Consider the following 14,993-nt stretch of genomic DNA (forward strand, 5'->3'; position numbering starts at 1 on the left):
ATATATATATATATATATATATATATATATATATATATATATATATATATATATATATATATATATATATATATATATATATATATATATATATATATATATATATATATATATATATATATATATATATATATATATATATATATATATATATATATATATATATATATGCTTGGCTTTGTCTCCAAACTCTCCCCCATAGAGAGACTGTATTAACCTGCAGAAATAAAGCTATCATTCAGGGGAACTGGTTTGTTTGCCAAACAAACATTACATTGCTGAATATTCTGTGGCACCAAATGCTTTGTCAGGAATTGTGGCAATGATATTTCAATCCTTGTCTTTGCATCCTACAATTTGTATGCTGAACATAAACCTTATCAACAAGTTTCTTGAGCTTCATATACTTTTATACATATTACACAAAGTCCATGACAACTGAAAAAACTATGCAAATAATGCAATGTAGCAGCAGCATCAAGGTAACACCAGTCTGCTACTAGTACTGCTGCTATCCACCTTCTGACCTGCTCAGATGAAGCAGAAGCATTGTCCTCTTCAAAAGAATCCTCAGCCACCACACCAGACCGCTCTTTGCTGTGGTAGTGTTGGGAGTAGAAGTTGGGGTAGTGGACAGGAGGAATGACACTGCCCTCACTCTGTGTTGAAAATATATGCTGCCATAAGATGGAGAAAATACTGAATCTGATACTGACAGAAATAAAGAACAAAATTGTTTACAAAAATTTTACCATAATTGTTTATAATATCAAGCAAATCTACAGAACATAGGACAACTCTACAACAAGCAGGCTCCAGGCTCCAGGCTGGCAAGCTTGAATAGTCTACACATCATATAAACTTTTGACTGAATAAAGATTCAGATGGATCCATGCTATTTTACAGGATTTAAGCTTTTAACAATGATACAAGTTCCCCATCAAAGGGACAACAAACTAAAGACAAGTATGCAATCTCCTTCACTTTGTGTGCCTTCTTGTTGCAGTAAAATAATGCTCAGCTTCATTTATCCAATTTTCATGGTTTAAACGAAACCTTTCTTATCAAAGATAATATAAGTTGTGGGATTTAGTTCACAATCAAATCAACATTTTTCTATTTTACCTACATCTGACATCTCTATTCATATGAATTTTTCAACAGCTACCCACCCACCAAGAGAAGAGTGCTGTGGAGATCTCCATCACCCACAATAAGTCCCTGAAATGCCTAAATAAACTTGGGATTCATGTCAAATAAAAACAAAACTCACTGGGACATAGTACACATTTGCAAGAGTCCAAGGCAAGACTATCCCACCATCTGTGTACCATGGAATGCTCCCAACAACTGGAGTTACCCACAACTGAGCTGCACTTGGTGCCAATAACCACTCATTCTCAGATACCCAACTCCTAAGCAAATCAATGCTGCATCTGATTACCACTAGGACAATACTTAGTAAAAATTAACAAAGGTGGGGAGTTCCTCAGTCTATTACCATTACTGGGTAGGATACAGATGGAGAAATAGTACAAAAGACAGTTCAGTATTTGGTACAGTAGAGAACACTAACCCTCACCTATAGAAAGAGATCAGCCATCAATACTTTCAAAGGAATAATTTCATCACTGTAATCAGTTTCAGGTCCCTTCAATAAACCTTGCATGTCACTAGGTCATGGACCATGCTTCTATGAAAAGGCACAGATCAATGCCTCTTATGAAAGAGCACAGAGTTGATCAGGAATGAAAAAAGAAAAACTTAACTGACTTTGGAATCAAATATCTAAACTACATCTCTGTAAAAAAGATAGGGAGACTGAAAGAAATTTAATTGGAAAACATTCTATACAACATGGACAACCAAGGTCATGTGACCTTCTTAACATAATTCCTCCTATCAAATCACAATCTAAAAGCTTAAACACCTGATACGTTGAGGCTCCTACACACATTATGAACAAATGGTTCCCAGCCTTTTTTAGGAGATTAGTACAATGCCATGTTAACCTTCACATTATCATCCAAACATCAATTTAAAAAGCTAAATACTTATCAAGTGAATTTACACATGCTTCAACACTCAAATGCAGAATCCTGCACACAAACTTGACATGCCTTTGACAACTTTTTTATTGTCATATAAGAGAAATAATAAATCACCACCTCATTTCCTTCCCTCTTATGTTGCTTAGTGTTTTGAGAACATGCTGCCATACATACATACTCGTAGCACAACACAAGTACAAAAATTAAGAGTGAAACATTGTGAAAACAAGGAATAAATATGTTTCATGTGACAGCATAGGAAGTGAAGCACAAGAAGTACAAGTGGCTAGGTGTACAGGCCACACACCTACCTGGCTTGGTCTCAGGTTCAACACCCGGGCTTGGCGGGGCACGGCGGCCATGCCTGCTGCTAATGACCTGGCCTGTACCTGGTTGATTCGGGCTTCATCCTCAGCCGTCAAAAGCTTGTTGTTGATAATTCTGTGCCATCACCAGGGAATGGAACAGAAGGGAAGGGGAGGTGAAGAGAAAAAAGACAGTGGGTAAGGATATAAGAACTTCTGAAAATATGCAATAAAGGGAGAATGGAAAAAGGAAGATGAAAATGAAATTTAGGAGATTACAAGGAGGTTGGTGGGTTCCCCTTGTTACTAATACTGTACATACTGTATATGGATGAATAAAGCTACAAAATATCTTTTATCTTGCCTCCTTAAAAAAAAGTTAATACTGACCTTCATTAGCATCCTTAAAAATTTCATCAGATACAAAACAAAACTGCTGTTATAGTGACTTAAACACTCCATATCATCTGTCAGCCCCTGCAGGCTCCACACTGAATAAAAGGGTCACACCTGTCAGTACAGCAGTCATGTGAACCTTTATGACTTGTCTCACAGTACTTGCACACAACCAAAATATATAAATGACCACATATTTTACACTTCCCTCAGCTTGTTAAGTGTGGTTCAACAGCCCCCACAACAAATGATCTGTCTCATTGTAGCAACAGCATGTCTTTATCAACTGCACACACACACACACACACACACACACACACACACACACACTAGCTCTAATTTTGTATATCATTTTATGTAAATTATATGCTAAATGACCAAAGAAAATATATGTCTGTAAATGATGCTACAGTCATGAAGATAATCATGCAAAATGAAAAGTGGAGAATTATCACAAAATTCTGAATATAATGGAGCCAATCTGATTATTAACATGAATATGACGGAGTCAAGATTGATAAATGGAGCTAAGAAATAGCATATGTTGGAAATGGGACAAGAGGATAAAGAAACAAAGATGGGTGGTCGTAGAATAAAGTGATAGAGTGAGAGAAACTTGGAAGTAGCACTAGAGAAATTAATATGATTACTTCAAGAACTAAATATATATATATATATATATATATATATATATATATATATATATATATATATATATATATATATATATATATATATATATATATATATATATATATATATATATATATATATATATATATATATATATATATATATATATATATATATATATATATATATATATATATATATATATATATATATATATATATATATATATATATATATATATATATATATATATATATATATATATATATATATATATATATATATATATATATATATATATATATATATATATATATATATATATATATATATATATATATATATATATATATATATATATATATATATATATATATATATATATATATATATATATATATATATATATATATATACACACATTTAGTAAGATTGTTCTTTTTCTCAATTAAGAGTGTTGTTCATGAGTTTCAGCATTTTGGTATCTACGAAACTTCTTCATATACACTAGTTTTTGCATTTTTTGCCTTGTGGTTCTTTTGAACTATAATACACTCATTATACACTTTTCTTGCAATGTCCTTTTCTTTCCCATTATAGAGTGCTTTGCATCAATTTTCGTGTTTTTTATAGGTAACAAGCTGTAAAACACTCATTGTTATCGGTGGTATAGGAATTTTAGATTTATAAATTTATCAGTTATTGGTTATTGGGCAATAAATTTATTGCCAATTATCAGTCATCACTGATAAGGTTATTGTTACCGATTTATCAGTTATCATGATCAATTTTTTTTGTCATCACAACCAGCTATATATATATATATATATATATATATATATATATATATATATATATATATATATATATATATATATATATATATATATATATATATATATATATATATATATATAAATATAAATATATATATATATATATATATATATATATATATATATATATATATATATATATATATATATATATATATATATATATATATATATATATATATATATATATATATATATAGCTGGTTGTGATGACAAAAAAAATTGATCATGATAACTGATAAATCGGTAACAATAACCTTATCAGTGATGACTGATAATTGGCAATAAATTTATTGCCCAATAACCAATAACTGATAAATTTATAAATCTAAAATTCCTATACCACCGATAACAATGAGTGTTTTAGAGCTTGTTACCTATAAAAAACACGAAAATTGATGCAAAGCACTCTATAATTGGAAAGAAAAGGACATTGCAAGAAAAGTGTATAATGAGTGTTTTATAGTTCAAAAGAACCACAAGGCAAAAAATGCAAAAACTAGTGTATATGAAGAAGTTTCGTAGATACCAAAATGCTGAAACTCATGAACAACACTCTTAATTGAGAAAAAGAACAATCTTACTAAATGTGTGTATTTTGAGTGCTTTTCACATTCTTAGTTACCAAAACCCCAAATTGCATGCGAAACCAGCTGAATGTGGGAAAAAAATGACATTACCAGAAAAAAAATTTCTTTTGAGTGTTTTTGAGCGTGTTAGGCAATAAAGCACTAAAAAGGGGGCCAATCACATTACATTGGAATAAAACCAATTTTTAATAAGAACTTGCCTTTAAGTCTTTTTGAGCTCCTTATATACCAAAACACTAAAACGCATGCAAAATACACTTTATGGTGAAACAGAATAACATTACCAAAGACATGTGTTTTTAGTGTTTTTGATCATGTTACCAATAAAAACGCTTAAATGACATTATCAGAAAAACGTCTTTTAAGTGTTTTTGAGCGTGATATGCAACAAAGCACTAAAAACCAGAAAAATCACATAACTTGGGAATAAAACCAACTTTTACGAAGAACTTGCCTTTAAGTGTTTTTTTAACTCCTTACATACCAAAACGCTAAAACGCATGTAAAACACCCTTTATGGAGAAACAGAATAACTACCAAAAATATGTATTTTGAGTGTTTTTGATCATGTTACTTATAAAAACGCTTAAATACATGTAAAGAACCCTATGTTTCTATAAGAAAAGGACATTAAGAAAATCGTGTATTATGAGTGTTTTTAAGTTCCTTAAGTACTAAAAAGCTAAAACACACAAATAACACTTTATAGAGAGAGAAAAAAAAAAATTGTTATTCATCTTCATAGGTACCAAAATTCTGGAAAAATTCAGGGAAATTTTGTAAAAGAAATTCATTATAAAAAAATAATTTTAGCTTTCTTCCGGAGTTATGTACCAAACCCTGAACTGCATGCAAAGCCACCTATATGGAGAAATTACTCGACTTTACCAGAAACCTGTCTTTTGAGTGTTTGTTTTTTTCAGCAATTTCAACAATATTATTGAAAACGTGTCTTTTCAGTGATTTACGTAGAAAAACGCTAAAACGGATGCAAACCAACCAATATGAAGAAATAGAATAACATTACCAAAAAGATATATTTTGATGTGTTTTTGAGCTTGTCACCTACAAAAAAATGCGAAAATGGATGAAACGCACTCTATATTAGGAAAGAAAAGGACATTACGAGAAACGTGTATAATGAGTGTTTTATAGTTTCACAAGAACCACAAGGCAAAAAACTCAAAAACTCGTGTACATAAAGAAGTTTCTTACATACCAAAATGCTGAATCTCATGAATAACCCTTTTAATTAAGAAACAGAACAACCTTACTAAATGCCTGTATTTTGAGTGTTTTTCACATTTTTAGTTTATAAGTGTTTTCAGCATGTTAGGAACCAACACGATAAATAAAATGCAAGTCAATCTATATGGGAATCCAAAACAAAATTACTAAAAACGTGTCTTTTCGTTGTTTTACGTAGAAAAACGCTAAAACGGATGTAAACCAACTAATATGAAAAAATAAAATAACATTACCAAAAAGGTATATTTAAAGTGTTTTTGAAATTGTTACCTGCAAAAAACGCAAAAATGGATGGAAAGCACTCAATATTGGGAAGCAAAAGGACATTACAAGAAACACGTATAATGAGTAATTTATAGTTTCACAAGAACTACAAGGCAAAAAACGCAAAAACTCGTGTATATAGAGAAGTTTCTTACATTCCAAAATGCTAAAACTCTGGAACAACACTCTTAATTGAGAAACAGAACAATCTGACTAAATGCGTGTATTTTGAGTGCTTTTCACATCCTTAGTTACCAAAACCCAAATTGCATGCGAAACCAGCTTTTTGTGGGAAAAAAATGACATTACCAGAAAAATGTCTTTTGAGTGTTTTTTAGCGTGTTAAAGCAGTAAAAATAAAGCAGTAAAAAGCAGGTCAATCACATTACATTGGAATAGAACCAATTTTTAACAATAACTTGCCTTTAAGTGTATTTGATCTCCTTATATACCAAAACACTAAAATGCATGCAAAATACACTTGATGGTGAAACATAATAATATTACCAAAAACATGTATTTTGAGTGTTTTTGATCATGTTATTAATAAAAACTCTTAAATACATGCAAAGAACCGTATTTTTGGGAAATGAAAGGACATTACGAGAAACGTGTATTATGAATGTTTTTAAGTTTATTAAGTACGAAAAAGCTAAAAGCCACAAATTACACTCTTTATTGAGAAAAAAATAAATAAAAAAATAAGAATTTTTTTCATCATTCTTATTCATCTTCACTGGTAACGAGATGCCAAAATTCGTGCAAAGTTCAGGAAATTATATGAAATAAGAAAATTATCAAAAAAGTTAAATTTAGCTTTTTTTTCGGACCTTTATGTACCAAATCCCTAAAGTGCATGAAAAGCCACCTATATGGGAAAATTAAACGTCTTTGCCAGAAAACTGTTTTATGAGTGTTTTTCAGCATGTTCGAAACCAACATGATAAAACCCAAGGAAGTCAATCTATATGGGAATCCAAAACAAAATTACTGAAAACATGTCTTTTCGGTGTTTTACGTACAAAACGCTAAAACGGATGCAAACTAACCAAAATTAAGAAATTGAATAACATTACCGAAAAGGTATATTTTGAGTGTTTTTGAAATTGTTACGTACAAAAAACGCGAAAATGGATGGAAAGCACTGTATATTGGGAAGCAAAAGGCACCAAAAAGCATGTTAGGCACCAAAGCGATAAATAATATGAAAGTCACTCTATATGGAAATCCAAAACAAAATAACAGGAAACGTGTCTTTCAAAAGATTTACGTAGAAAAACGCTAAAACGGAGGCAAACCAACCAATATGAAGGAATAGAATAACATTACCAAAAAAGTATATTTTGTGTGTTTTTGAGCTTGTTACATAAAAAGAAAATCGAAAATGGATGCAAAGCACTCTATATAAAGAAAAAAAAGGACATAATGAGAAACGTGTATAATGAGTGTTTTATAGTTCACCAGAATCACAAGGCAAAAAACGCAAAAACTCGACTGTATGGAGAATTTTCTAAGATACCAAAATACTGAAACCCATGAATAACCCTTTTAATTAAGAAACAGAACAACCTTACTAAATGCATGTATTTTGAGTGTTTTTTTTACATTCTTAGTTACCAAAACCCCAAATTCCATGCGAAACTAGCTTTATGTGAAAAAAATGACATTACCAGAAAAGTGTCTTTGAGTGTTTTTGAGCGTGTTAGGCAATAAAGCACTAAAAAGCAGGGCAATCACATTACATGGGAATAAAACCAACTTTTACGAAGAACTTGCCTTTTAGTGTTTTTGACACGCATTTAGTAAGGTTGCTCTGTTTCTCTATTAAGAGTGTTATTCAAGAGTTTCAGCATTTACACGAGTTTTTGTGTTTTTTGCCTTGTGAATTTTTTGAAGTATAAAACATTCATTATACATTTTTCTCGAAATGTTTCCTACGTAAAACACTGAGAAAACACGTTTTCAGTAATTTTCTTTTGGATTCCCACATAGAGTGAGTTCCTTATTATTCATCGTTTTGGTGCCTAACATGCTGAAAAACACTTAAAAGACAGATTTCTGGTAACGTCTTTAATTTCCTCATATGAGAGGCTTTGCATGTCTTTTCAGTGTTTTTGAGAGTGTTACGCAATAAAGCACTAAAAGCCGGGGCAATCACATTACATGGGAATAAAACCAAATTTTACCAAGAACTGGCCTTTAAGTGTTTTTGAGCTCCTTACATACCAAAATGCTAAAACGCATGCACAATACATTTTATGGAGAAACAGAACAACATTACCATTTGATCATGTTATCTAAAAAAAAAAAACGCTTAAATACATGCAAAGAACCTTATGTTTGGGAAACGAAAGGACATTACTAGAAACGTGTATTATGAGTGATTTTCAAGTTCCTTCAGTACCAAAAAAGGTAAAACCCACAAATAACACTCTTTAGAAAAAAAAAAATAAATAAATAAATAAAATTAAAAAATAGGAATTTTTGTTTTTTTTTGTTTTTCATCTTCATAGGTACCGAATTGCCAAAATTCTGCCAAAATTCAGGGAATTTATGTGAAAAAAAGAACATTATCATAAAAGTTATTTATAGCTTTTTTTTTCTGATTGTTATGTACCAAAACCTAAAGTGCATGCAAAGCCACCTATATAGGGAAGTTAAACGACTTTACCAGAAACCTGTCTTTTCAATGTTTTTCAGCATGTCAGGCACCAATACGATAAATAATATGAAAATCAGTCAATATGTGAATCCAAAACAAAATTACTAAAAACGTGTCTTTTTCAGTGTTTTACGTAGAAAACCGCTAAAGCGGGTACAAACCATCCTATATTAAGAAATAGAATAACATTACCAAAAAGATATATTTTGAGTGTTTTTCAGCTTGTTACCTACAAAAAATGCAAAAATGGATGTAAAGCACTCTATATTAGGAAACAAAAGGACATTACGAGAAACGTGTATAATGAGTGTTTTATAGTTTTAAAAGAACCACACAGCAATAAACGCAAAAACTCATGTATATAAAGAAATTTTTACATACCAAAATGAAGAAATGCATGAATAACACTTTTAATCGATAAACAGAACTACCTTACCAAATTGTGTATTTTAAGTGTTTTTCACATTCTTAGTTACAAAAATGTTAAATTACATGCGAAACTAGCTTCATTAGGGAAAAAAAATGACTTTACCAGAAAAATGTCTTTTGAGTGTTTTTGAGCGTGATATGTAACAAAGCACTAAAAAGCAGAACGATCACATTACATGAGAATAAATCCAAATTGTACGAAGAATTTGCCTTTAAGTGTTTTTTAACCCCTTATATACCAAACTGCTAAAACGCATAAAAAAAAAAAACTTTATGGAGAAACAGAATAACATTACCAAAAACGTATATTTTGAGTGTTTTTGATCATGTTATCTATGAAAACGCTTAAGTACATGCAAAGAACATTGTTTGAGAAACAAAAGGGCATTACGAGAAACGTGTATTATGAGTGTTTTTATAAGTTCCTTCAGTACCAAAAAGCTAAAACTCACAAATAACACTCTTTATTTAGAAAATGAAAAATAAAAAAATAAAATAAATAGGATATTTTTTTTTTGTTATTCATCTTCATAGGTACCGAGATGCCAAAATTCTGGGAAAATTCAGGGCAATTATGTGATAAAAGAATATTATCAAAAAAGTTAATTTCAGCTTTTTTTTTTTCGGACTTATGTACCAAACCCTAAAGTGCATGCAAAGCCTCCAATATAAGGAAATTAAACGACCTTACCAGAAATCTGTGTTTTCTGTGTTTTTCAGCATGTTAGGCACCAAAACGATAAATAATAAGGAACTCACTCTATATGGGAATCCAAAACAAAGTTACTCAAAACGTGTCTTCTCAGTATTTTACGTAGAAAAACGTTAAAACGGATGCAAACCAACCAATATCAAGAAATAGAAAAACGTTACCAAAAAGGTATATTTTGAGTGTTTTTAAGCTTTTTATCTACAAAAACTCGAAAATTGATGCAAAGCATTCTATATTGGGAAACAAAAGGACATTGCAAGGAAAGTGTAAAATGATTGTTTTATAGTTCAAAAGAACCACAAAGCAAACAACGCAAAAACTCGTGTATATGGAGAGTTAATTTCAGCTTTTTTTTTTCGGACTTTTATGTACCAAACCCTAAAGTGCATGCAAAGCCTCCAATATGAGGAAATTAAACGACCTTACCAGAAATCTGTGTTTTGTGTGTTTTTTTTTTAGCATGTTAGGCACCAAAACGATAAATAATAAGGATCTCACTCTATATGGGAATCCAAAAAAAAGTTACTAAAAACGTGTCTTCTCAGTGTTTTACGTAGAAAAACGTTAAAACGGATGGAAACTAACCAATATCAAGAAATAGAAAAACGTTACCAAAAATGTATATTTTGAGTGTTTTTTGAGCTTTTTACCTACAAAAACGCGAAAATTGATGCAAAGCACTCTATATTGGGAAACAAAAGGATATTGCAAGAAAAGTGTATACTGAGTGTTTTATAGTTCAAAAGAACCACAAAGCAAACAACGCAAAAACTCGTGTATATGGAGAGATTTCTTAGATACCAAAATGCTGAAACTCATGAATAACACTCTTAATTGAGAAACAGAACAACCATACCAAATGCATGTATTTTGAGTGCTTTTCACATTCTTAGTTACCAAAACCAAAAATTGCATGCGAAACTAGCTTTATGTGGGAAAAGAATGACCTTACCAGAAAAGTGTCTTTTGAGTGTTTTTGAACGTGATAGGCACTAAAGCACTAAAAAAGAGGGCAATCATATTATATGGGAATAAAACCAACTTTTACCAAGAACCTGCCTTTACGTGTTTTTGAGCTTCTTACATACCAAAACGCTAAAACGCATGCGAAACACCCTTTATGGAGAAACAGAATAACATTACAAGAAACATGTATTTTGAGTGTTGTTGATCATGGTACCCATAAAAATGTCTAAATACATGCAAAGAACCCTATGATTGGAAAATGAAAGGACATTACGAAAATCGTGTATTATGAGTGCTTTTAAGTTCCTTAACTACCAAAAAACTAAAACCCACAAATAACTCTTTATAGAGAGAAAATTTTTTTTTTCTTCATGGCTACCGAGATGCCAAAATTCTGGCAAAATTCATGGAAATTTTGTAAAAAAAAAATCATTATAAAAAAATGATTTTAGGTTTTTTCCGGAGTTATGTACAAACTCTAAAGTGCATGCAGATCCACCTATACGGGGAAATTGCACAACTTTATTAGAAACCTGTCTTTTGAGTGTTTTTCAGCAATTTCAACAATATTACTTAAAACGTGTCTTTTCAGTGATTTACGTAGAAAAACGCAAAAAACGGATGGAAACCAACCAATATGAAGAAATAGAATAACATTACCAAAAAAATATATTTTGATGAGTTTTTGAGCTTGTTACCTACTAAAAATGCAAAAATGGATAGAAAGCACTTTATATTGGCAAAGAAGAGGACATTACGAGAAACGAGTATGAGTGTTTTATAGTTTCACAAGAACCACAAGGTAAAATACTCAAAAACTCGTGTACATAAAGAAGTTTCTTACATACCAAAAAGCTGAAACTCATGAATAACACTTTTGATTTTGAAACACAAATACCTAACCAAATGTGTGTATTAGAAAAGTTTCTTACATACCAAAATGCTGAAACTCATGAATAACACTTTTAATTAAGAAATAGAACACCTTACTAATTGCCTGTGTTTTGAGTTTTTTTTTCACATTCTTAGTTACCAAAACCTCAAATTCCATGCAAAACTAGCTTTATGTGGGAAAAAAAATGATATTTCCAAAAAGTGTCTTTTGAGTGTTTTTGAGCGTGGTAGGCAATAAAGCACTAAAAAGCAGGACAATCATACTACATGGGAATTAAAACAACTTTTACCAAGAACTTGCCTTTAAGTGTTTTTGAACTCATTACATACCAAAACGCTAAAACGCATGCAAAACACCATTTATGGAGAAACAGAATAAAATTACCAAAAACATATATTTTAAGTGTTTTTGATCATGTTATCTATAAAAACGCTTAAATAAATGCAAAAAAACCTTATGTTTGCGAAACGAAAGGACATTACGAGAAACGTGTATTATCAGTGTTTTTAAGTTCCTTAAGTACCAAAAAGCTAAAACCCACAAATAACGCTCTTTATTTACAAAAAAAAAGTAAGAAAATAAGAAAATTGGATTTTTTTTTGTTATTAATCTTCATAGATACCGAAATGCCAAAATTCTGGGAAAATTCAGGGCTATTATATCATAAAACAAAAATGATCAAAAAAGTAAATTTTAGCTTTTTTTTTTCGGACTGTTATATACCAAACCCTAAAGTGCATCTAAAGACTCCTACATGAGGAAATTAAACGACATTACCAGAAATCTGTTTTTTGAGTTTTTTTCAGCATGTTAGGCACCAAAACGATAAATAATAAGGAACTCACTCTATATGAGAATCCAAAACAAAATTGCTGAAAACGTGTTTTTTCTTTGTTTTACGTAGAAAAACGCTAAAACGGATACAAACCTACCAATATCAAGAAATAGAAAAACATTACCAAAAAGGTATATTTTGAGAGTTTTTCAGCTTGTTACCTATAAAAAACGCGAAAATTGATGCAACGCACTCTATATTTGAAAACAAAACGACTTTGCAAGAAAAGTGTATAATGAGTTTTTTATAGTTCAAAAGAACCAAAAGGCAAAAATCACAAAAACTCGTGTATATGGAGAAGGTTCCTAGATACCAAAATGCTGAAACTCTTAATTACAAATCTTAAACAATCTTAATTGAGAAACAGAACAACCTTAATAAATGCGTGTATTTTGAGTGCTTTTCACATTCTTAGTTACCAAAACCCCAAATTCCATGCGAAACCACCTTTATGTGAGGAAAAAATGAAATTACCAGAAAAGTATCTTTTAAGTGTTTTTGAGCGTGATAGGCAATAAAGCACTAAAAAGCAGGGATATCATATTATATTGGAATAACACCAATTTATACCAAAAACTTGCCTTTAAGTGTTTTTGAGCTCCTTATATACCAAACCGCTAAAACGCATGGAAAACACTCTTTATGGTGAAACAATAACATTACCAAAAACATGTATTTTGAGTGTTTCTGATCATGTTACCAATAAAAACGCTTAAATAAATGCCAAGAACACTATTTTTGGGAAACGAAAAGAAATTACGAGAAACGTGTATTATGAGTGTTTTTTTAAGTTCATTAATTACCAAAAAGTTAAAAGCCACAAATAACACTCTTTATTAAGAAACAATAAATAAATAAAAAAAAATACAATATTTTTTGTTCTTTCTTATTCATCTTCACAGGTAACGAAATGCCAAAATTCGGGCAAAAATTCAGGAAATTATGTGAAATAAAAACATTATCAAAAAAGTTAAATTTAGCTTTTTTTTCGGACTGTTATGTACCAAACCCCTAAAGTGCATGGAAAGCCACCTATACGGGTAAATTAAACGTTTTTGACAGAAAACGGTCTTATGAGTGTTTTTCAGCATGTTAGGAACCAACACGATAAATAACATGGCAGTCAATCTATATGGGAATGTAAAACAAAATTACTAATAACGTGTCTTTACGGTGTTTTACGTAAAATAACTTTAAAACGGATGTAAAACAACCAATATGAAGAAATGAAATAGCATTACCAAAAATGTATATTTTAAGTGTTTTTGAAATTGTTACCTACAAAAAACGCGAAAATGGATAGAAAGCACTCTATATTAGAAAGCAAAAAGACATTACGAGAAACGTGTATAATGAGTGTTTTATAGTTTCACAAGAAATACAAGGCAAAAAACGCAAAAATTCGTTTATATAGAGAAGTTTCTTACATTCCAAAATGCTGAAACTCTGGAACAACACTCTTAATTGAGAAACAGAACAATCTTACTAAATGCATGTATTTGGAGTGCTTTTCACATCCTTAGTTACCAAAACCCCAAATTGCATGCGAAACCATGTTTATGTGGGACAAAAATGACATTACCAGAAAAATGTTTTATGAGTGTTTTTTAGCGTGTTAGGCAATAAAGCACTAAAAAGCAGGGCAATCACATTACATTGGAATAAAACCAATTTTTAACAAGAACTTGCCTTTAAGTGTATTTGAGCTCCTTATATACAAAAACACTAAAATGCATGCAAAATGTTACCAATAAAAACATCATGTTACCAATAAAAACGCTTAAATACATGCAAAGAACCGTATTTTTGGGAAATGAAAGGACACTACGAGAAACGTGTATTATGAGTGTTTTTAAGTTCATTAAGTACGAAAAAGCTAAAAGCCACAAATTTCACTCTTTATTGAGAAAAATAACTAAATAAATGAAAAAATACATTTTTTTTTAAAATTCTTATTCATCTTCACAGGTAACGATTTGCCAAAATTCGGGCAAAGTTCAGGAAATTATATGAAATAAGAACATTATCACAAAAGTTAAATTTAGCTTTTTTTTTTAGGACTGTTATGTACCAAACCCCTAAAGTGCATCCAAAGCAACCTATATGGGGAAATTAAACGTCTTTGCCAGAAAACTGTCTTATGAGTATTTTTCAGCATGTTAGGAACCAAC

At 30.6% G+C, this 14,993-nt stretch overlaps 1 protein-coding gene across 1 annotated transcript; it reads right to left on the reverse strand.

Annotated features, from left to right (window-relative positions):
- Positions 1-323: 323 nt before the first annotated feature.
- Positions 324-2,729, reverse strand: LOC135092670 (uncharacterized). The gene is made up of 2 exons (XM_063991278.1): positions 2,363-2,729; positions 324-659 (listed from the first exon to the last, which is right to left on the reverse strand). The coding sequence occupies exons 1-2, from the start codon at positions 2,411-2,413 to the stop codon at positions 381-383; spliced, it is 330 nt and encodes a 109-aa protein (XP_063847348.1). The 5' UTR covers positions 2,414-2,729; the 3' UTR covers positions 324-380.
- Between the last annotated feature and the right edge of the window lie 12,264 nt (positions 2,730-14,993).

Source organism: Scylla paramamosain, chromosome 3 (genome assembly GCF_035594125.1).
Source record: "Scylla paramamosain isolate STU-SP2022 chromosome 3, ASM3559412v1, whole genome shotgun sequence".
Taxonomy (NCBI): domain Eukaryota; kingdom Metazoa; phylum Arthropoda; class Malacostraca; order Decapoda; family Portunidae; genus Scylla; species Scylla paramamosain.